The sequence below is a fragment of the Miniopterus schreibersii genome (genome assembly GCF_964146895.1).
Source record: "Miniopterus schreibersii genome assembly, chromosome: 17".
NCBI classification, from domain to species: domain Eukaryota; kingdom Metazoa; phylum Chordata; class Mammalia; order Chiroptera; family Miniopteridae; genus Miniopterus; species Miniopterus schreibersii.
The window spans coordinates 20505577-20530437 of NC_138117.1; the positions used below are offsets into that span (position 1 = coordinate 20505577).

General features: G+C 38.7%; 1 protein-coding gene and 1 pseudogene across 3 annotated transcripts in view; both read right to left on the reverse strand.

Annotated features, from left to right (window-relative positions):
• CA8 (carbonic anhydrase 8) overlaps positions 1 to 24861 on the reverse strand; it is a 77938-nt gene that overhangs the window by 6087 nt on the left and 46990 nt on the right. Inside the window, exons 5-8 of one of the 2 annotated variants that reach the window (XM_081117199.1) lie at positions 23795 to 23857; positions 21351 to 21399; positions 19899 to 20011; positions 12441 to 12607 (exon numbers count right to left, since the gene is read on the reverse strand). In XM_081117199.1, the coding sequence (XP_080973325.1) occupies positions 12473 to 12607; positions 19899 to 20011; positions 21351 to 21399; positions 23795 to 23857 (360 nt within the window). In that variant the 3' untranslated portion in view covers positions 12441 to 12472. Of the gene's footprint in view, positions 1 to 12436; positions 12608 to 19898; positions 20012 to 21350; positions 21400 to 23794; positions 23858 to 24861 lie in introns of both variants that reach the window. The other variant, XM_081117200.1, reaches the window with a different exon arrangement.
• On the reverse strand, positions 9302 to 9957 carry LOC308547096 (TIP41-like protein pseudogene; annotated as a pseudogene). The gene has a single exon. The product of its transcript is annotated as a TIP41-like protein pseudogene (transcript).

Genomic DNA, 24861 nt, shown 5'->3' on the forward strand with positions numbered 1-24861 from the left:
GGTTAAAAGTAAATATCCTTCCATTACAAGCAAGGGCATATAGCTACCTTCTTTGTCAACACACTCACTAGTGACAGTATGTGGTCATGCGGAAAAAAATAAAGACAGAAAGAAAAAGGTCAAGGGCATCAAATGCTTTTGAAGATTTAAAAGAAAGAGAGTGGGGGGAAAATGCCTCTGGATTTGGAAATAAAAATCCAAGCATATCAGAAATAAAGGGTACCAGACATCACTGTTAATTTATTCAACATCATTCTGAAAATACTAGATGGTGCAATAGAATAGTAAGTATTAAAATGAGAAGAGATAAAATTGTCATTTACAGATGTGACCACGGTCTGTTCAGAGAACTCAAAACAATCTGCTAAAATATTATTGGGAACTATAGAAAAGATTAGTAAGAAAGACAAGGACAGACTTAAGCAATTTTTTTTTTCAGTGAAATAATATTAACCAATATAAAAATATAATGTAAAATAACACTAATCAAAATTGATGATTATAACAACAATATTAGCAATAGCTCACAGTTGTTGAATGCTAACCCTCTGCTGAGTACTGCCCTGCACCTTTTACTATGTTTCACTTAATCCTCACAGTATCTCTAAGAGGTATGACTCCCAGTGCCTCCACCTCATATACGAGGAAACTGAGGCTGAAAGAATATCAATAATTTGCCCAGGTTGTGGAGATGCTGGGTTCCTCATCAAGCTCTACCCCAGGCTGACACCAGAGCTCAAATGCACACATCCTGGAATAAATTTAGTGAGAAGACAGAACTATACAATATATAAAGAACATAAAAACTTTAACAAACACAGACCTGTGCACTGTTCCTTGATAAAAATATTTAATATTGTAAAGATATCAATTCTCTTCAAATTACTCTATATATTCAATGTAATCCAAACGGAAAATTCCAGCAAGATTCTTTTTCTTTTCTTTTTCTCTTTTACTTTTACTCGCCCTCTTTGTCTTTTATTCTTTATTTCAGCCTTTCTGATAAAATGATCCTATATTTTCTCTGGAAGAATGAAACATGTGAAAATAGCCAGGAAAATTCTGCCAAAAAGGTTAGTAAGGGATCTTATCCCACAAAACACTGAAATACACACACTTGCCACAATCATCATGGTCAATGCTCATGAATAGGCAAGATTAATGGAACAGAACAGGAAATTCAGGAATAAAATCAAGTATTCATAGGAATATTTAATATAATGCAACAGAGTCATTTTTAATCAGATTGGCAAGAATAAAAAAAATGGAAAATACTCAATGTTAGTAAAGGTAAAGAGAAATAAATGTGTAGTTGGGCACATGGTTAGTGGGAACATAAAATGATATAACTCTTAGAGACAGCAATTTACATCTATATATTACAATTAACTCTGACCTAGTAATCTTATAACTAAGAATTTTTAAGGAAATAAATGCATAAATTAATCATAGTATTGTTGATTATAGCAAAATACTGGAAATGACCTAAATATACAATAATAGAGAAATAGCTCAATAAATTTTGTTACATACTTAATGGCAACTTATGTACAATCATTTAAAAGAATGCCATCTCTTCAATGGCATGAAAAGATATATCATCAAGCAAACAGAAACAGGCTGAATATATAATCCCATAAGGAACACAATATGTCTACATATCCATGTGAAATACATGCATAAGGAGAGAGATCAAATGGCACAAAAACCATGCTGAAGGTAACACTTATTGAACACTTACACTATGGACCAAAATCATGTTAAGCACTTTGATTACATTAGCTCATCAATTTTCACAACCACCCTATGAGGAAGACACTATTGCGGTCTTCTTTTAAGTGATGAAAACAGAGACTTAGAGATATTAGTAACTTTTTCAAGGTCACACAGCTAATTAGTGATGGAGTCAGAATGGAAGCCGAGCCATCCCCCACCGGCTGCAGGCCAGCCATGGTCACCCGAATCGCCCAGCGCTGCTGACAGCCATCCCTGGGCGGAGGGCTTGAGAAATGCTGCTCCCTCTTCCTTTTGTTCTGTATTGTTTGAGTTTTCTCCCATGAACATGTATTATATTTGGGGACATGGGAACAAAGAGGAAAAGTAGAAAGGAATCAAAGGTGACTTTTGCCACAGCCATTTCCATACGTAGATGGAGATGAACACATTTCAAGAAAGGGAAGAGCCAAAAGGTGAGAGGTGAAAGGTACACAAAGTGATTGATAAAAATAAATGGCAATAACACCCTCTCTAAAATGCTCAATCAATGCTGTAAGCAAAAATTAACACAGCCCTTTATAGAGGATATTTTAACAATATGTTACCAAAAACAAAAACATGCATGTCCTTTTCCCCCAGAAATCTCACTCCCAGGAACTTTTCTAAAAGAGGTCAGGAGGTACAGATATAAAGGCCTTCACAATTTTCTGCCCTATTGTTACTTGAAATTTGGTGTAGTGGAAAGAGCTCAGGGTTTGCAGTTAAACCTACCTGGATTTGAATCCTTGCTTTGCACTTTAATGGCTGTGACCTTGAGCAAGTTACTCAACCCCTCTCAGTCTCAGTTTCTTTATCTCTAAAATGAAAATAAAAACACATGCCTCACAGAATTGTTGTGAGGATTAAATTAGATAAAATACAACAGGATGTTTGAAATATAAAAAAGCATTTGTTTTTTACCTTCCCATCACTCACTAATAAGTGTAACTTAGAATGAATGTGTAAACTTTCATCAAAACTCTAGGGTAAATCATATAGCTTGGTCATTTTTACATTTCTCTGCAGCACAGTATCATAAAATATTAAACACTATTAGCATTTAAAGTAGTTCAAAAGTAAACCTATGTTATGATACTTTGACACTTTCTCAATCTCAATTAGCACTAAACTAATTAACAAAACTATTTCATACACTACAGTGCATCATATTTTTCTTCCTTCTTCCCTAATCCCTGGTGTGTTGTAGGGGTGATTGAGTATCTAATTACTTCTTAATTGAAGCACATATTATACATTTTTCACTAGTTCAAGCTTAATGCTTTTAGTCAAGAAAGCAAATTCAAGGAAATTAAGTTGAATTGGGATTTGGGCAACTATTATAATGAGAGAAGGTTTGTATTATGTCTAATTATAAGTAAATGTGGATTTTAGCATTATTTCCTATGGAAATATTTCAGGTACAGGAATGTGCCATAAATGACTAACTTAGATGATTAATAACATTGTTATTCTTATTTACAATCTTGTATTCCTAATTACAGTGACTTTATTGCTAGGAACCACAAAACATAATCATTCTTTAAAGGTATTAGAGAACTGTTGGCTGTCCCCATACTAAAATCAGAATGAACATTCATATCTGTGAAAAATTACGAGCTTCTCTGCAGCATAAAGGTTACAGGACTTCTCACATGCTCCAAAAAGAAGAAAAACATAAATATTGGGATACTTGTAACCAGTTACATTAATCAAAAATATTTATTTACGGAAAACCATAAAAATATTACTATCGAAATGGCATTTCAATTTAGTTAATACTTTACAGACAGTATTTCACTGGGGGCGGTTTTCCTTTTTGCATTAGGCAGGAGTAAAAAAACTCTAAGTTGGTATTCTCAGACAACAAGGGTCTATGGGCCTGTTTGTTTCTAGATAAGGGGAGCAACTATCTAGAATAATTTAGTTGAAGACCTTTTCAGGCAGAAGACGAGATTAAGTAACTTTTTCAGATCCAGTTCAACTCCATGCTTCTAAGATGTCCCGAAAAATATTTCATGCAGACATACTTAAGGCCTTTATGAGTCTCTGACCACTGAAATTACAAGAATTCAGAAATTTTGAAAGAGTTTTAAAGCATTGTAATGGAAAATGGAAACATAACAATTCACTTATTTGAGAATGTGCTACCTAGAGCCAGCTTTCTTGATTAGGGAAAACTCCATATTATCTAATAAATATTTCAGATTTTGTCCAGGACATTAAACATTGTCTAAATTATTGTTTTGTTAAAAGTTTTAACTAGAATATTTGTTTAATTAAAACTGAAGTAGCCAAAAGAATAAGGCAAACTTATTTGCACTAGCATAGAAATATCTCCAAGATAAATGAGCAAAAATTTTGTATGCCTTTTTTTTTTAATGTTTTATTGATTTTTAGAGATAGAGGAAGGGAGAGGGGAGAGAGAGATAGAAACATCAATGAGAGAGAAACATCATCGATCAGCTGCCTCCTGCAGGCCCCTTACTGTTGGGATATGTGCCCTGACCGGGAATTGAACCAATGACCTCTTGGTTCATGGGTCAACGCTCAACCACTGAGCAACATTGGCTGGGCTGTGTGGCTTTTTTTTATCTTTTAAAATACATTGTTTCTCACGTTTGTGAGAGTGATGGCAGTATCTACCTTCCTCTTACATGGTTTCTTCTCTAACCTACAGGAGATGGCTTCCATCCTTAACAAAGGGTAAGCTCCTGCACAGTCATGCCATGACCTTTCCTCACCCTCATGCGTTTCATTTCCATTCTGAGATTTCCTATTTCCCAGGTTGTGCTATATGTAAGCAATTTACTAGCACAATCCTCAGGACCATAACTATCACATGAAATGAAAATATTAAAAAGAAAGTAAGTGAGAGGACATCACTTCATCATGTTTCTGTATTTCCTTGTAATTGCTAACACCAAGCTATACATTGGTAAATCTAATGCAGATAAATTTTCCAAAGCCCATTTCAAAAGACTGCGCTTTAACAGCTGAGGCATTTAAATCAGATCCAACAATACTATATTTCATGTGGGTGTCAATAACAAACCTTAATACCACCACCAGCCCCTAATGGCAAATGGTGACGATTGGGAACATCATAAATTCAATCTCGTACGTGTTGAGTTTGAGATACCTTTGACACATCCAAAAGAAAAGTCATACTGACAGTTAGGCACTCAATTCTAGAACTTAACAGAGAGACCTGGTGTAGGAATATAAATGAGTGGGTCATCTCTGTTTAGTGGTAACAAGTTGTGACTGTAGGTGAGTCACCTACAGAGAGAGCAGGCCGGTCGGGCTGAGCTGGGAGGACTCACAGCAAGTGGGTGCTGAGATTTTAGTTTCCTAGCTCTGTGAGGCCTCCGCTATCCTAAACCTCTATGAACTTCATCACAGAAGAGAGAACTAGAGAGAATTGGCAACAGGTAAAGGAGAAAGAAGTTGACATGAATGCCTCTCTATAAGGTTTTCTTAATAAATCTCAAAGTGGAAAAACAAAGCTAAAAACTTGATTTGAGAAAATTACCAAAAAGTGAGCATCCAAGGTGAAAGGCATAACAGAACATGTGTAGAGGAGATAATCCGGTGTCAGTGATTTTCTTATGGAAAATATATCCTTCAGGTTTAAAATCATGAAATCTAGTTAAGGTATCAGAATATATTAATGTTCAATATACAGGTTGGCCCATGACTGCAAAATGTTCTCTTTTCTTCTGCCCAAACACAATTTCGTTTGAATTCATGGGGGGGGGGGGGGGGGCAGGTACTCAATTATTCTGGAATTTTTTGCACAATAAATGATTAACATTTCTACATCATAAAAAAGGGGGAGAGGCCCTGGCCAGTGTGACTCGTCTGGGCATCGTCCTCATGCACCGAAAGGTTTCTGGTTTGAGTCCTGGTCAGGCACATGCTGGGGTTGTGGGCTCGATCCCCGGTAGGGGACATGCAGCAGGCAGCTAATCAATGTTACCCTCTCACATCGATGTTTCTGTCTTCCCCCTTCCTTTTCCCTAAAAATCAATAAACTATTCTTTTTAAAAAGGGGGAGGAACAAATATGGAAGCAGGGAGTATTCTCCTTGTTTAGTCATCTTGAAGAAATGCCTATATAGTTCTGATATTTTCATTCTTGGGTTAATAATAATTTTATATCACATAATCAAAACACAATAGATAGGCTGAGCACCCTTGGTATTGGGGCCTCTTCCTGAAATCATTTTGAAACTCTTTAGGAAATTCATTCCATTTTCAAGAAATTCTATATGATACAGTAAATAGAAAACAGCTACATCCATTGACCTTTCATTCCTCACCCTAATGCTCTGCATCACATTAAATTATTAGAGTTAGGAGAGTCCAGGTTCTATTGGCTAAAAATAGGCTCTAAGCTTTCCATTTATCCAGGACGGATAATAGCTTTTACCTACTTGGTCATTCCCAGTTGACATTCTCTCTTTCCCCACATAGCCCCTCCTTTCCTGTAATGCCTTAATCTTTTCTAACTTATAACTTTTGGGTTATAAAAGAAAACTGGGATGGAGTTGATGCTAGCTCTAGCTTCACTAGAGCTCAGAAGACAACATTATTAATTGCAAAAGAATACATGGGGGAAAATTCAACACAGGCAAGGATGACTTCAAAGACCTAGAAAGAAATATGAGGGCAAGTTAGATAAAGCAATCATTCAGAGATGGTTGCTTAATAATCCCTGTTTTCTCTTCTATGTTTTTGGGGCCTTTTTAAAAATCTATTTGGGGCATACTTATATTTTCCCCTTTTAAGAGAGGCAAAAAAGAAAACTATTTAAAGAGCTTTGTGGCATTACATTTTACAGAAAGTAAATTAAATAATTATAATTACTTATAGTTACTGTAAACATGTGTGCAGTTTAACAATACCTGAGTCAAGGGGGAAATAGGTAAAATGAAACAGTAAGAATGGCCTTTTAAAAATGGGATAATACTTAATGAAACAAAGGCGGCAAATAATCATTTCCTTGATAGATTAGTACCAATATTATGACACCAAGAGCAACAAGGAAACTGGGCCTAATGCTTGGTCTTATTTTTTGTTTGTTCTTATTAAGACTTGAAAATTCAATAGGTAAAGAATCATTTCATGTCAGCTGGCTCCCAGGAATCTGAACTAGCACTGCACCTGGGTGAGTTATATGCTAACTCTCTATACAAGTACAAAATCAGAGTTCAGACTTCTTAAATGGTAATGTAAAAAGTCATAGATTATTCATGGGAATAATAAGTCTTGGTTATCAAAGCCTTCCAGATGTCTAGACATGTCATGCAAAAAAAAAATGCCATTTTAAGTCCAAAAACTAAACTTATTTTAGTAAAATATAGCTAAAATAAATCTAAATTATTTTAAACATTTTTTAGAGAACTACCAGGAAAAAGTGGGTTTTTTTTCTTTTCAGTTCCAAGAGCTTAAATGAAACATTCATGCATTAAATTCAAAGTCTGACTGTCAAATCATTTCACTTTAATAAAAATTTGAATTACCAGCCTTAGGGCATTATTAAATATCAAATAAAAGCACACATCCATAAGTCTGATTTCCCAATATAATTTTTATGTAGAATTATAACTAGATTTGTATAACATATTTCAAGATAAAAGGATCAAAATGTATTCATAAAAGGGTGAAGTCGGAACTGGGGCCTTTGAAAGAATCCAGCACCATTCTTGGGAATTTCTGGAAAAATGACCTCCTTTAAGCAGTCTCAGCCTCCAAGAAAAGGACATGAACCCATCCTGCTTTTAAAAATACCTAAATTGTAATTGACTTAAGACTTTGAAAATTATACATTATCTTCCTATCATACAGTGAATAGGAAATATCTGAAATATGCATAATCTCATTAGCATTAACCTCTCTCGCTGTGTCTAAGAGAGATAAAATAGTGATGGTTATTTAGACATTTAAAGAAGCAACTCTGGTCTAGGACCATATGAATCCAAAAATTCAGGACAATCTTATTTCATTAAAAAGGGTCACTTATAGTTACTGATAATCACAGGCAGTACACTAAACCCAAGCTGGAGAAAATCATAAATTCACATTCAACAAACCTCATCACACCTCACTGCCTGCCCCTCGTACTGGGTCGCTCCTGCAAGCCCACCCTTCCACCTTTCACTCTGCCCCGATCTTCCATCTTCCCTGCTGCTGTCGCCCTTCCTAGTCGCTACCCTATTCTTCCTTAAATAATAAAAGCAAGTCATGCCCAGCCAGTGTGGCTCAGTGGTTGACTTTTGACCCATGCACCAAGACGTTGTCAGCTGAGTTCCCAGTCAGAGGCACATGCCCAGGTTTCACGCTCAATCCCTGGTTGGGGGCGGGGGGTGGAATGCAGGAGGAGGCAGCCAATCGATGTTGATGTTTCTCTCTCATTGATGTTTCTCTCTCTCTCTCCCTTCCTCTCTCTCTAAAATAAATAAATAAAAAATAAAAGCAAGTCATATAATCACTATGTCTATAAACCACTACCTCTCCTTCCTTCCTATTAGAGCACATAAAGTGTTTATTCCCTTAACAAAAGTCAGTCTGCAAATTTGCTTAGGATTTCATGCCCTTTCCACTTTTCAGAGACTTCACAGCTAGGACTAGCCCCTCTGAGAAACAGCATCTTCAGCCCCTCCATCTACTGGCTCATTCTCCTAAGTACAAAGAAAAGTTCTAGAATTTCTTTTGTTTAAAAAAAAAAGAAGTCTCATTCTCATCACAAAAAAATAAATTATATATACAGGCCATGATAGACATTAGCCAATGCTAGTGGTAACCATATTGAAATATGTAAATGTATCAAGTCAACAGGATGTACACCTCAAATTTAACTATGTTATACGTCAATTATACATCAACTTTTTAAGTCTCCTTCAATCTCATCCCCTCTCTACTGCTGCAGCCTCTGTCATCACATATGGCACCTCTGCCTCCTCCCTTCACACTCAACGTCGTCCTATGGCAATGTGCATTGCTCATGGTCACTCCACCCTGACCGCCAGTGTGGGGACATTCTCTGACCTCTTTCAGGCTGCCTGGGTCCCACCTCCAGTTCTGCTGCACAACTGCATTACTTTGGGTAAGTGACCTAACTTCACTGCACTTTGGTTAACGCCCTGTAAAGACTCATAAAGATTGCATGAACATTTAATGAGTTAATGCCTATGCAGCCTTAGGACACTGTACATAGATATCAAATCTCTATGCCAGCAACTCCCATATCCAGTTCAGACCTCTTCTCTGATCTCCGCTTTCAAAATCCCAGCTACCTTCATGGTGGGTCCACTGTCCGTGAGTGAAAGGTGTCTCTCGTTCAACATCCTCCAACTCAACTTTTTTTTTTTTTTTTTTGAGTGGAACCTGCCTGCAATAATCTTTCCCCCCCCCCTCTTTAAGGCTACAGAAAATCTGCACACGGACAAGACAATTAATTCTCATGATAAAAATACCCCCATCTACATAGCCAAAGTCTCCATCTGATTCCACGGTGAGTATACTGAGGATACACACATCACCTTCTATTCCACGGGTGCATTTCCTTGTGAGTCTGCGGGGTTATGATCAATTCTTTCTGGAAATATTAGCTTCTCACAAACTGCCTCCTTGATCAGTAAATACTGTGATATTTCATTAGGTTAGGTGAGGAGGGAAGGAGACATGTGAATTAAATCGGCAATTTTGCCCTCTTGTGATGTATAATCTCATAACATGTAGGTCTCGTCGGCCTCGTGGTCAAGTCTCGTGTTATTCATCCTGATAAACACTCCATCAATTCCCAAGAAAAACCGCTGGAAGGAATGGCTCTAATTTACTCTAAAGGCTTGAAACTCCATGATCATGAGGTTCGTCCTCAAACAGAACTTCTCCTAAAAACTGAATCTGCTCTCTGGCTTTCAGTTGCTCTGTATCTATATGAGCTTCTTGTAGGTACAACCTTTAATTTGAGTGACTCTCCAAGTAATGTTCCCTTATAATCTGTTGCATAGGTCCAATCATACGGTTTAATAACCTCCCTGGAGTGCTCACCCTCTGACCAGGCTACCTGAAGCATTCCTTGGTCGCGGTTTACACAGCTTAAAACATCCACAGCAGTGAACTCAGTCCCAAGGCCAGAACCATGCTGGATTCTTCAAAGGTTGTCTCCAAAGATCCTTTCAGAGGGGAGATGGTGCATGCATTTCATCAGCACCTCTGCTGACTTCACGATGCGGGTCCTGGCTGCCGTCAGCTTCCGGGGCCTGAAGAAGTCCCAGTGGCTGGAAGCCAGGGGTCATCACTGCTGAGGCAGCACCCGCATGGGCTGCAGGAAACGGGCTGGAGCGGTGGGGGCAGCGGACGCGGGTTCCCCTACCTCACTGTGACCCAGCCCCTGGGCTTCCGAGCCGTTACCATCCCAACTCAGCTCTTTATCTTTCTTTCCATCCCAGAGCCTCCTCCAGCTCTCCTGCTGTCACTCAATGGCACTCTATCCACACGAGTTGTCTTTGATATTTCCACCCTCCTCCACTTCATCCAATTGATCACTAGCTATCCCTTTCAAGGTCTGTTTCACATGCATGACCGTCTCTCTACCTCCACTTGAGTCTGGTGTCCGAGCCCCCACGTCGTTCACCTCAGCTGCCCAGCTGCCTTCTGAAGCACCCCTCTACTGCTTCAGGCCCACCCAAATCAGTGCATTCGCTCACCAGTCCCTGCGAGCTACTGAAAACGTACAGGGGGTCGGGCCACTCCCCGAGTAAAGTCTGCCTAAGTTCTTGATGTGTCAACATGGAAATAAAGATGCTTTCAATGGCATCAATAAAGATGCTTTCACGTGGCTGGCAGGCCCTCTAAGAATGGGCACTGCTTAACTTTCCACTTTGATTTCTATCCCCAGACTCAGGGGTCTTCATTCAGGTACCTCAATGCATTAAATTCTTATCTCCTCTACAAGGAGCAGCACCTGGGGACCTTTGCAAAAGATATCCCCGCTATTGGAAATCGCCATCACTACATTTCTTTGTTCTTCTCATTACGGAGTTTACTACAATTTGTAATTGCATATTTTGAAGTCTTTACTTTTCCACTGTCAGAATCCCCATCTCAGGCTCTGTCTTATGAGGGCAGAGGCCACATCTGTTCTTCTCATCTCTGCATATCCAGAACCAATCACATTGTAGGCACTCAATAATGATTTTTAATTGAATATAATTCTTTTAGCTCATCTACTATAAGACTTAGCTTAAAGCACTCTTGGATTTTCTCCATTGTTACCATATATGAATTATGAAAAGTTTCTTCTCATTCCTACCAAAGGCAACTTTGCCTGGCCCTCATCATCTACAAAACTAGGAGAGGGAGAGGAACTGTACTTACACAGGAACTGAGAATGAATGAATGACTGGAACACAGGACATGTATGGTTCTAAGGAATTTCTAATTTGCCTAGACATTCGAGATACAAGGTGTTATGTGTTGTGATGGATTCAAAGTAAAATAAATGTTTCAACCCTTAAGAAACTTGGAATCTAACCAAAAAATAAGAAATACACAAACAGCTAAATTGAAGAAAGAATGTGAAATAAGAGAGATAATCTAAAGGAGAAGCAAAGAATTCATGCTGAGCAGTGTTTGAGTTGAGCCTGTGGGTGGCTAGGATTTCAATAGGCAAAAGGTGGGGCAGGAAAGACTGTGTGAGCAAAGCACATTCACAGAAGAAAAAAGACAGCTTGGCTGCAGTACTGGGTAGTAATGATAGAGGGGCAAGGAAACTGGATCAGGAAACACACGGACAGAATGATAACCCTTTACAATTCCTGTGTCAACTGTCCAGCTCATAAGACTGTGAGTTCCTGGACGCCAGAGATTTCTATTTATTGCACCACTCACATAGTATGTGACTACATACTCCTAATGGTCCATTAAACAGTCACAGCTCTGCCCTGCTTACCTAGGAAACGATTTCAACAGATACGATTCTCTCATGGGAAGTAGTGGTTTGCCTACCATGTGCTGACCTGTGTCCACACTCTTAGGCAACTTACAATGTAAAGAAATAATTCAGTGTACAATCATTTTTGTAGACTTTATCTTTTCCATGTTTGCAAGGTTTTATTTTGTTAGCTCCTTAAGGGAAAGGAATACATATATTGAATTCAATGTATTACAATGTGTATACTGTGTTTAATCAATAAGAAAATACCACATTCAGATTAATCAGTGCTTCCTGACTATCAAATAATAGCACTTCCATAGGACGTGTTTTCATTCACGACAGATCTGCCCTCCCCTACCCCAAAAACACCACCATCAAATCTGCATCAGACAATGAGGGCCAGCTCTGAGGCTCACACTCTCCTCCAGGGGTTCAACACAGAAAAGTACAGAAGGGGTGCTTGCATAGCCCCAGTTCTCTGTCCTTGGGAAAGCCAATATTAAAGCAAAATTTGGAATGAAAAGCTAGTGTGGTGAGAAAATATAAGGATTGCAGATTTTTTCAACACTGCATGAAATTTTTTAAAAACCACCTTGCTTGTAAATTAACAGGGCTTGAGAATGTGTTGTAAATGTTATCAAAATAAAATGCATATTGCTGAATTATCAGGATCACCCCAAGAGTAACTGGTCCAGCCGGTCTACATAACCATGTGCCTACTGCCTTACTTAATCCGCACATACCCGGGTGGAGGGCTCCTTCCTGTTCTCTGTGGCTACTGAAATGCAGCTCTGATGACTCTGTCACTAAGTGGCTGAGTGGGTCTAAAATTGTCTCCCAAAATCCCATCACAGCCTTCCACAAGTTCTGCCCCCTTCACATGCGTCCTCAGCCTTCGAAATTCTTCAATCTGAAAATAAAAGCAGAAAAAAATAGATTAATCATTTACCAGGCATTAACAAGATTGGAGTTTCATAAATGACCTAAATATGCATAAATTATCACAATTAAAAAGGAAAAAACTAAACTTCAAAATCAGGGAAACACACTTAATTCTTCCAGACCTCCTAAGGCATTAGACATGATCCTTGCGAGAGAAATGAAGACAACAGAAGTACAGATATGAAGGTGAAGCCATCAGCCATGGAAACCTGCTGGATCTATTAATGCAGACATGCCATGCCCCTCTCTCAACGATCTTCCATGCCTGCCTGTAGGGTAATAAGGAGGAGTGAATGAACGTGTTCTCATAGGCTTCCCAAGTATACCTTTAATTAATGAGTTCTGATGTTACCATCGTACATTAACACTGATTCCATGTTAGATTGATCAGATGGATGTTTCCTTCATCAAAAGACTCTTCTAGCCCTTTGGTGAGCCCCGGTCCAAAGAATATCTCTGATTTTCCAGAAGTTTAAGCACAACTTCCTCCCTTAACTATCAACTTTCAAGTTCATTTCCCTTTCTCACGTGGCCTCTCCAGGTCCCTCGGTTTCCCATTAGCTGCGAAGAGGTTGTTCCCATAGTCCCCAGGGACCTTTCCCATCAGCCGTACTAGTCTCTCTGACCTGCTGGGTCTGCAGCCCCTAAGAACCCGTAGCCTGCCGGACATGACCCTCTGAGACATAGTTAAGCAACAAGCAGGCATGTGAGCAGCATCGCCAGGCTCATTCCCATCTACAGGGAATGATTACCTACAGGGCTCATTGTCTATTATTTCACTTAAATGCCTCATAGTCACATGGCACTGGCATTCTTCATTCCTTATGCAAAAGGAGAAACTGAGATTAAAGAGGTTAAGAGGGCTTCCAAATTAACCACGTCTGACAATTCCAAGGCCACCTTCGCTTTTCCAAGCTCCGCAGTCACCTCTTTAGAAATTCTAGTCCAGTCAATAGAACCTATATCCTGCATGATCCCAGGAAGCTGAGCAAATGTGATGTGATCAGCATCAATCCACCAAAGGTTCACCATTGCATATCAGAGGGTTATACCTACAAAGGTTCTTCATACAGCACAGCCACAGGCTCCTCCCATTCATAAAGCAAAAGAAAATGCAAGGAACAACTAATTTAGGGGTTCTAATAAAAATCTAAAAATTCCTATGGACTTTAGGGAGTCCATGAAACCCCTGAATGATATGCAAAATTTTACATGTGCCATTTTTGCTGAAGTAGAGGTCCCCTGACGCCGAAGAGTTGAATCTCACAGATTCACTCAATCCACTCGTATACACGTTGGGAAATAGAGTTGGGAAAAAATTAAATGGCTTGTTAGATTAGAACCCAGGTTAAAAATCTGACTTCTAATGTTTTGTTTTTCCATATTTCCAATGCTGTTTGATTTCCTAAGTCTGGGAGCCATCTACAACTGTCCTGTTTTTTAAGTAGTATTTGTATTTACATAGAAGTGACAGTCAGATAAGCAGTTTGCTGTTTAATCTACATAATGGTTTGTCACTAGGCCCTCTCGGCCTTAGAGGGGACCTTGACTAGCACTTACAGCATGCTACATCTGGAAAGTTTCTAGAGCCAAGGCTGCATGAAAAGCCCCTGTACTTATCTGTAGAATGTATTTTTACTTAGTTTTCCCCACGTGTGGAGTGGAAAGTAACCAGGTCAGTCAGAGGATCCTATGCTTTTGCAAACAACAGAATATGAAGGGGGAGGCATCAAAAGGCAGTTCCCCCCCGGCCAGTGTGGCTTAGTTGGCTGAGCGTCATCCCATCACTGAGAGATGGAGGTTTGATTCCCAGTCAGGGCACATGCCACGTTTGCAAGCTCAATCCCAAGTAAGGGGCATGCAAGACATGTTTCTCTCTCTTATCAATGTTTCTTTTTCTCTCTCCCTCTCCCTTCCTCTGTCTCTAACATCAATAAAAACTGTAAAAAACAAAGGCCAGTTCTCATCCTGACTCTGCCACATAAGACCCAAACGACCAAACTACTTCACCTCTTTAAGCCTCAGTTTCCACATGTGCACAAGGGAGATGAAATAACAGCATTTGCAAAGATGGTGTTAGAAATAGGATAATTCTTGAAAATTACTTAGCATAGTTCCAAGTACATGTAAGTATTTGACATCTATTAGCCAACTTCTTTTGAAGTCAAACCTTTAGCATTTTGGATAAATATTTAACTCCAATTTTATATGCAAAAAGAAGACTGGGGGGAAAAATAAACCAATTGACTGGGAAAACGGAAAGTCATCTCTCCTCTCACTCACTTTCCATGGAATCATATGTCAGAGCGGCCACCAGAATCTATAAAATTGGGCAGGGTCCCTGATGAGCAACGTGGACTAGAAACTTGACTGCTTCAACACATTTTAAGAAATACTCCATTTTTATTGACTCTGAAGCTTATTTTGAAGCTAGGTTAATTTTATATTTACATGTTCTGAACTGAAGATAAACCTTGCAAGCTCCAGGCCTCAGCCTGCACACCTTCATGAAAACAGCTTCTAGACAAGATGATCTGAATCAACAGCAAGCCAGTCTCAAATCACTGCATGCCTGGAGAGAACTACTTCACAAGAAATGGTTTCCTCTGATCACAGCAACACTTTGAAGACTTCAAACATCAACAGAGACCGAGGGAAAAACACGTCTTTCTGAAATGCCAATTTTTCTGAAGTAACCACCCTTCAAACCCTTTAGTCACTTCAAATGGTTTCAAGTGCATACCGCCTTACCCCACGCTGAAATGAGAGATCCCGAGGAAGGAAGAAAATAGTATCTCACGATAAAAGTCCTCAGCAAAATTCAAATGCCAGGCAATACAGAGCTTATCATTATATACATTAGGACGTATGATTTTGTCGATTTTTAATGCTACTCTACTTAAGCATGGTATTTGTTTTTAACCAATTTAAAAACAGAGAGACAACAGAGATCCAACACTTCAGAGACAAATCCTCATCTTCTGAAGGCAGCAAATGGAATAGCCACTGTTCTCTGAGCCTGGGTTGCTCTCCAATTGATCTAAGTAAGACATTTATTCCAACCTTCGCTGACTCATGAACCAAGCTCTTCACTCAAAGTTCAACTTGAAAGCTGCTTTCAGAGGAGTGCATTCAAAGGGCTAATGTCCAGGATTTGAGGTTTGGCACTAATTATTTTTAGGAGTTCCCAAGACCCTATGTACATCCTCTGACTTATTGTGACTTACACCTCGTGTTATCATGGTAAAAGAGAAACGTAACACATAAAAGTTGATGTTCTCATCTTATTTTCTTTTATCATCAGACTATGATGATGCGTGAATTAGAGTAATATAATTCCTTATGGTAGCAATCAAATGAAAGAGTCAAAAGCAAAGTGCACTTAAACAGTCTACATGTAGGTACTTATTGTGAGATTTTATGTAGATATCTACCCTTCAGCTACTACAGCCCTGTTGTTTCTGTTTCATTTTCTTCTAGCCCATCTGTCTAACTTTCTCAAATTTTCGCTTCTCCTTTCTTGCTGACCTCTTGTGCATAAACCAACCCTCATTCTGTCACTCCTTAATCTGATTTTTCTGTTGTTGTCGTCAATCCTCACCCAAGGATATTTTTTCCACTGATTTTTAGAGAGAGTGGAAGGGAGGGAAAAGGGGGTAGAAAGAGAGAGAGAAACATCGATGTGAAAGAGACACATCGACTGGTTGCCTCCTGCATACGCCCCAACTGGGGTTGGGGATGGAACCTGCAACCCAAATACATGCCCTTGACTGGGAATCGAACCCACAACCCTGTGGTGTGTGGGCCTCTAACCACTGAGCCACACCGGCCAGGGCTGATCTTTTTTTTTTTTTTTTTTTCCCAGGAAGAGCCCAGAGAACATCCTTTCCCCAGAACACTGCTGTAAACTTTGTTCTTATTCCAATCCCCAGCCTGGCCTCTGCCACTGTCTCTCCATCCTCACTTTAGGATCATTACTGATGAGCCACACATACTGAAACTTAAGAATTACAGATTGCAGAGTATATAACCACAAAGGACGTGCTCTGTATCATGAAAGACACTCAGGAAATACAGGGTGTCCCCAAAAAATGTATACACACTATAACAGCTGACAGCTCAATTTTGAAAATTAAATGTATTTTGATAAACACTGCCTTTATAATTATTCAAAACAAGTTTTTGGGACATCCTATATATACAAAATTTTCCACAAGTGCCTAAAAATAGCACATTTTAAGACAGGAAAGAGAGAGTCTTCGAGGAGAGAGCAAATCCTAGAGTGGCACTATCCAACAGGGTGGCCACCAGCCCCCATGTGGCCACTGAGCATTTGAGACGAGGCTAGTCTGCACTGAGATGTGAAGTGCAGAATACACACTGAAAAAAGAATGTAAAAGATCGTGTCCGTGATTTTTTTACATTGATTACATGTTAAAATGATACTTTGAATAAACTGTGTTAAAATGGACTGCTTGTATTAATTTCACCTTTTATTTTGACTTTTTTACTCTGGCTACTAGAAATTTTAACCTTCTGTAATTGGCTCATATCATGTTTCCATTGGACAGGGCTGATCTAGTGCCTCCTTCTGGTGTTAGAGATTACACCTGGAGATAAATGCCTATAGATAAAAACTGTGGCTCCCAAAGTGTACTTCCTGGACTAAGTTCTTGCTCCAGACCTGCCAAATCAGAAAATCTGGGAAGAGGCCCAGCAACTTGCAGTTTAACAAGCCCTCCAGGGGATTGCTTGAGAATCACAGATACGGAAAAAAAATGTACAACGATTACTCCAAAGCACTTGAAATCATTTTCAAACATGACCTATAACAACTTGGTTTTAGGGTTAACAGTCCCTCAAATCCCATGTGGAACTGAAAAACAAGAAAGGCCTGCTGTGGAGTCCTGGACATAATGAGACTGCCTCGGCTCTCCAGGGCCAGATGAGCTCCTAGGCCCCACAGGCCAAGCACACTCCATGCCTTAGCTCAGGCTGTCGGGCGCTAAAAGAGTCCCACTTTTCAATCCACAGGGGATGGGGAATGGGGAAGGGTGACGACAAGGGAAGACTGCAAAGAAACAAAACTGAAAATGATTTTCCAAGCTCTAACCGACATATGTCCACACAGTGAAAAACAATTAACGTGGTCGATGCTCTTTTGTTTCATTGGTGTTCCTTGACGTTGAGGGGGGCAGGAAGTAACAAAGACATCTAATTTGCGTAGGTAAGTTAAGAAATAGAAATAGGTTAGTAAGAGGAAAATGCTGAAAAAAGGAGAGAAAGAAGACAGTAAACCTTAATGTCTGTGCACGTGTGTGTTTACATGTGTGCACGCATGCCTGTACATACGCCATTATATCAAAATACCACATTTTATCAACTCTGAGTATTTTAATGGCTCTGTGAAGTCAGAACATGTCTTACAATTTCTGTTGTCAGATCTGCTGAAATGATTATGTTCGTGGAATCTCATTTCCAAACATTAGAATATAGCTGAAAAAATTTCTTTACTTTGGCTTCCTAGTGCTTAGAACACTATGTAGCTTAAAGTAATTTAATGGTTATTGATTATTTAAAAAAAAAAGAAAATTACACTCACTCAAATCCATCCAACTGTGTGGGTTTTTTCCTTAGCATGTGGTATGCTAACCAAGTATAACATGAAAAATGCAACTAAGCAGGTGCTTCCAGTTCCATATACTAGAATCCTTAGTACTCAGGAAGATGTGAGTGTTCCACGATTGGTTTAATTGTCAACCGCACACTTCAGCGGGAAACTCCTCCCCGAATCCAGCTGCTGCGCACTCCACAGGGGAGCATTATGACTCAGAGCTTTTTCCTTTAATGTTGCCGGTGTAGACGTTATTACCCTATGGCAGACGATGTATTCAAGGTAGCACTTGTTTCCATAATAATACCTAGCAGCTTAATCACATATGTTAACCCTATGATAGAAGGTGAAACTTTTTTCTTCAATATAAAGTTTTCTATTTCGCAGTTTCATCAGCTATGCAGAGATTCATTCCACTCGACATCCGCTATCCCTTTTATTTTATATATCAGTTCTTATTATCTCTATCTTTATCTCTTTCCCTGCTCTTCTTTAAGGGTAATAATATGAGACCTCAATTTTTATTGGTTTAGCTGTCTGGGTAACCGTCTGCCTCCCCAACTCTCAGTGAGCTGTTTGAAGGCGAAGACTGTGTTTTAATCTCTGTTCCCTCCGTGCTTGGCTGGCACTCAGGAAGTTTCTTGTAAGAACAAACAGATGAATGAATAAATAAAGGAACTGGGATTTGTCATGTTAAAAACATGAAGGCCCAAAGGCGGTGTGATCCAAGTTTATAAAATAATGAAGAGATGGAGAAGCTAAGTGAGAAATTTTTAAAATTAATCTTTAGAAAAAGAAAAGTTAGAAGAAACCACTAAAGGTTGAAAGGATTTTAAAGATTTAAGAACAAAATAAAGCTCTATTGAGTAGTTGGTAAATCTGAACTTATAAAATAATAGGGAATATAATAAAAGTGTATAAAGCATTATTAAAGAAAACTTGGTTTATGTAAAGTATTGCTCAGGCCTTGTGAGGTTCATCATGAAGAAAATAATACAGCCTTCCAGAACAGGGATCCCATCGATCCCTGGAGGATCGGGGACACGTACATTACCTCTTTTATAATAATATCAAAATCCCTCTTTAAAACATTATAGTTATGTTGCCTCATGTTGCATCAGGTAACTTCCCTGTGCATTAGCATTTACAGCACCTATGCAGAGCCCAAGGTGGGAAGTAGGTGACCAAAATCTGTAGAACACTCCAGAATTTTCCAGGGTATTCCTTCGAAGTCCCAGACCCTTCATACAGATTTTTCCTGTGCCAGCCTAAGAAGAACTATTTCAAAGCTGACATGTGACTTACAGAAATAACCAGCATTCTCACTATACTTCCAAGACCTTTTTCCTCTCCATGCTTGAGAAAACCCACATAAAGGAATAACTAGACTAATCAGAAGTAAGTGACTTCTATTTACTCCATAAAACCTGACTTTTAAAATACAGATCATAAAGGATAGCTGGGTTTTGTTCATCCCTGACCTTTCCATCGCTTTCACAAGTTCGAGACATTTAACTTTCATCTGCAAAGATGTGACTGATCTAAAGAGAGCTAAAACATAAAACAGACATTTCCCTTTTACAGAAACAAAATGTAACCTTTAACTCAGAACTTCATTCTGAAAGACTTACGGTACCACACTCACCTGTAGCTGGGATATAGTTAAAGGGTATCGGAATAAGATCCAGGTAACACCTTCGCTGCAAGGTGGAATGGTAAGCGAGCCTTCATACACCCAATAATCGCGCAGCAGAGGATCTGTGCAACCGCGTGGGCATGTCACAAAAAAGCAAGTTAATCAATCTTAATTTTGAGACTCCAACAATAATTTTCAAAATTACAAACTGTCCAAATAACATTTCTCGGACTGCTGTCATTTTTAAACTAGAACCTCATATGTATTCTTAATTAATCATCATAAAGTAAATAACTGATGAAAAACACTATGAGTCCTCTATTATTTACAATGATTTCAATCAACAGTTTACTATGCATATCCAAATATGGCTATATAAGCTTGACATTTAAACTGAATATATATAAACTTGATATATACATGTATATCAGGTTTAGTCACTTTAGCAGAATTGTATCCATGTTTGTTTGTTTTTTACTTTAATGGATGATTTACCTAATTATACCTAATATTTATTGAAAACTTGCTACATGGGAGGCACTATTCTACATCAACTCATTTAATCCCTACACAAACCAGTGAGGTAAGTCCTTTTATTAGCCCCATTTTTCAGGTGGGGAAACTGAATCACAGAGGGTTACATAATTTCCCCAAGATCACTGAGCTAATAACTGGCAGAGCCAGGATTCAAACCAAAGCAGTCTGGCTTCAAAGCCAGTGTTTTTCACCATTTCATTCTAGCTACTTCTATCTGTATGGTTTCTTCAACAGCAAAATTTTAAAAGAATATCATGATAGGATAAAATAAATTATTTTTATGAAATCTTTTAGCTCAGCATTAGAGGAATTCATGATTAAATATGATGGGCAAATGTTTGGTTTGTTGTAGAGCAATTAAATGCAGAAAGTAGAAAATACAATGCATCAACCTATTTGGTTTTGTTTGAAACACTAAGAAACTTCACATAATTTATGCAGAGACTTGTGAAGACCAAAATTTTATGCAAAATAACCTTTAACTACAAATCATAATCTGAGTATTTTATACCCAATTCTTAGCCGTTAGGGAAAAACTAAATAATCAGAATTAATAGCTAAGTATCATTGCAAAGAGGTTACCTTATAAAATTAGATGTAAAATTTGTTTCACTCTAGAGATTAATGAAAACTTCACTGATCAATTTTAGAAGTATCCCAAGGTTATGGTATTGTGCTGGTGCTTACAGAGGTAGCAATTTTTACAAAAAGGAAACCTTTCATGGATCAATAGAACTAGTGGTAAAGTATTTGTTATTTCAAAAGGTTTATTCCCGTGTTTAGGAAAGGGGTACCTAACACAGAGAATATATGTATTGTAAAGAACCTTTATTAACTAGTCATATATAGTTATATTTTCTGAGGAAAGTAATGAACTCATATCCATGGTTAAAATTCATCTTATGCAATCAGAAGCACACTTACCTGGTAATAAAGTGTTAGGATTAAAACAGGGTATTATTTTGGACTTCCCCTAAAAAAAGAAAATAATTATCCCATGTTAACATAAAATTTCTTCATTTTACAATAAAACTTATTAGCACTAGAAATCCAAGTTTAAGTCTCTTCTGAATGACATCTTTGGACGCCATAGATTTGTCTCATTTTGTCTTCTCATTGGAGCAACAGGGGCTGGTGCCAACAAGACACTCCTGCTCTGGGTCTATGCTGTTTTCTTTTCCACTACAGTTCAGTTTTCCCTGTAAATCCTGCTGTGAAATGTGTAACTGTCTATCTAGTGTCTGTATGTCCCCTGTCAGCTACTTTTCCTGCTCCTAGCACATCCATACCAGAGACTTGGGCCTTGGAGTAAAACGCCTGAACCTTGGCCCAGGTCATTAGTTTGACCTGACTTTCCTCCTGGGACTCTGATCTTGGCATTACAACCTGCTTTCCAAATTCTTATTTTGTCCCACTTGAACTTGGTAATTTAGCTCTCAGATCTCCTCCACCAGAGAGGGAGATCTGACACTCACATGAAAACATTCTATTTCGATCAACTTTTATCAAAGCTGGATTTCATTTTCAAGGAAAATTCGTATGCCTTATTCAATAACTCATATTAATGATCACTATTGTAAATAGTGCCATTTAATCTGCTCAGGCCTTTGAGGCAGATAGACTTGTCACGACGGTTGGGTATCTCTTGCAGGATTACTCTGTGAACACAGACTTAACTGGGTAGGTTAATGCTTAACCTCTAAATCTCTTCCTTACTTTTAGAGACTCTTTGACACATTAAAGAATCCAGCTTACTTGCCTCCCACCACCCTCCTGGATTTAATAATGGCTTATATGTCATATTAGCTGAAGAAATAAAGGAAAATTTCTCCACCTATTTCTATCGGACAAATGTCAGTCAAAATGTGTCCTCACATCCTTTTTACCAATTTCCTTGACTATTCTGTGCTTTCCTCTGGTGCCTGGACTCATTCTTCTAAGCCTGCTCAGAAGGTCTCTGCTAGAGGTCCTTGCCTGGTTCAAGAAGCAATGGCTCTGGATCTATTTTTGTTCATCAGTTTATTTTGTTCATTACATTCTACATGTGAGTGATCATGTGATACTTGTCATCCAGAGGCATAGAAGCATGGAGCAGGCTGACGAATCTCAGAGGGATGGAGGAGGGTCGGTGGGGAGAGATTAATCAAAGAACTTATATGCATAATCCGGGGAAGTAATGTGGGGAAGGCTGGGGGGGGGCGGGTAGAGGGGAATCAATGGGGGGGAAAGGGGGGACATCAGTAATACTTTCAACAATAAAGATAATGAAAATAATAATTTTTTTAAAAAGAAGCAACAATGGGCTTGTGCTAGCATAGAGTCAACCACACTTCAGATGGATTTTAGGGCTGGCTTTGGGTCTTTGGATCTGTTCTGTATCTCCAGTAGCTATACAGGATTAAACTATTACCCTCCAAGGCCACTCAGATTCTACTGACTTAATGTAAGCATAAAAGGCACTGTTTACAACAGAACCTGGCTTCCCAGCAAAGCTAGGCTGAGTCACTGCAGGGTCAAATCAATCTTCATCACCTTCTCTGGGATATGTGAACTTATGGCTTATGTGTACTTTTTTTTTTTTTTACATAAATACTGTGAAGTATGGTTGCCACAATTTTTTTTGTTTCATTTACACAACTTTCAGAAAGTGTTAACTCAGCAGGCCTGGGTTGCTCAAATCCTCGCATTTCAAAAAAATGGCCTGTCTTCAAGACTGGCCCTTGTTAATATAATATTATATGTCAACTGAAACTAAAAATAAAACAAAAATTTATTCAAAAAAATTTTTTAAAGAAATAACTTAAAAACAAACAAACTGGCCCTTGGCTGTCTCTTGGGTGATCATCTCTGAGCCCCTGGAACATTCTGTCTTAAAGAATGTTGTATGCCGCAGGCCTTGGCCCATGCTGTACCAGTCTGACCAGATAAGTTGGTCCTAACAATGTGATTTACGGTGAATGTCTAGTTCTGCTGAGGATCAGGGTGGGAGAGCTGGGGTCTGAGTAGCTAAAGTCAGTCACATAGGTACTGCATGCCTGTGTGGCCGAACTCTAGGAAAATCCTATACCCCAAGGTCAAGTAAGCTTCACTGGTTGGCAACACCTCACCGCTGGTGCCACATCACCGCTGGGACACAGGTGCATCCCCACACCCCTCCACCTGAAAGCTGTGCCTGGCTTCTCCTGACTATGCCCATAGGCCTTTCATTGCACTGTTTTTTCATCCGTTTCCTTCTGCTGCAATAAACCACAACCATGAGAATAACAGCTTTTCTCTGAGTCCCTTTAGTGACTCATCGAGCCTGAGGGTGGCCTTGGGGAACCTCTTAGACAACCAGGTTTTTTATTTTCTTTAAAACAATGACTTACCTTATACTGAATATCCTGGAGGATTTCAGTCACAGCCTTTAGGCCTACATGTTCTTTTCCTATCTGAAATATATAAAGCACAACCCATAACCACAAAAGTATTAAACACTTTGCTTTTACTCAAAATAACTAGTTGTAGAAGCAAGGATCAAGTCCACTGGGATTTCCTTCTTGGGGAATAATTAAATGACCTTTTCATTAATAACCAGGTCAGCATTTACTTAAGGTAATTGAAGTTGTAACAGGAGCTAGCACAGTCAAATACTAGATATGTTCTTGAACACTTCCAAGAATCCATTCTAAATTCATCATGCTGTGTATAAGGCATCACCCACTGTGCTACAAATATGGCAAATCATATAATACAGCAATATAAAACTTTCAAGAATATTTCTGAATCGAAATTACTCATCACATGCCCAAACCCTTCCATTTTTACCTCTGGCATTTCTAGATCATTATTATAAAGATTTTATCAATGTTGAAAAATTGTACTAACTCAGAAAAGTAGGTATGTGATTTTATATGCTAAAGTCACCAATATCAGGACATTTCTTGATTACAACTGGACATAATTTCTATAATCACCTTTTCATTCTCAAATAATAGTTTGAGGTTCATGACTTTCTATTCTAAAACATTACACATTACATTCTTTTTCGTGTATAAAATGCTCCAAAGAATTTGAGACTTTAAAGAAATCTTACATTAAGTATTCTAGACTTTACTTTTAAAAATTTTAAGTGCAATCTGATTTCCACTTTTCAACCAAGTTTCAGTGGTCCCTGATAATGGACCACAGTAAGGGCAGGGACGGTTTATAACCTTAGATAATCATTGCTATAGTTCGCTTTTTCTCTTGCACAGACATTTTTAGGGAATGACCTGTAAGGAGCTAGAGTAGCTATCAACATGCTTATATTCTCTGTTTCTCTCTATGTGAACCAGTCGTGAAACATGCTAGGGGAAAGGGCCTCAAGGAGGAAAGAAAAAGAGATAAGAAATCTGCACAATCTAAGATATGCCAATCGGCTCAAAATAATCAATACTTTATTTTCCAAGTGTTT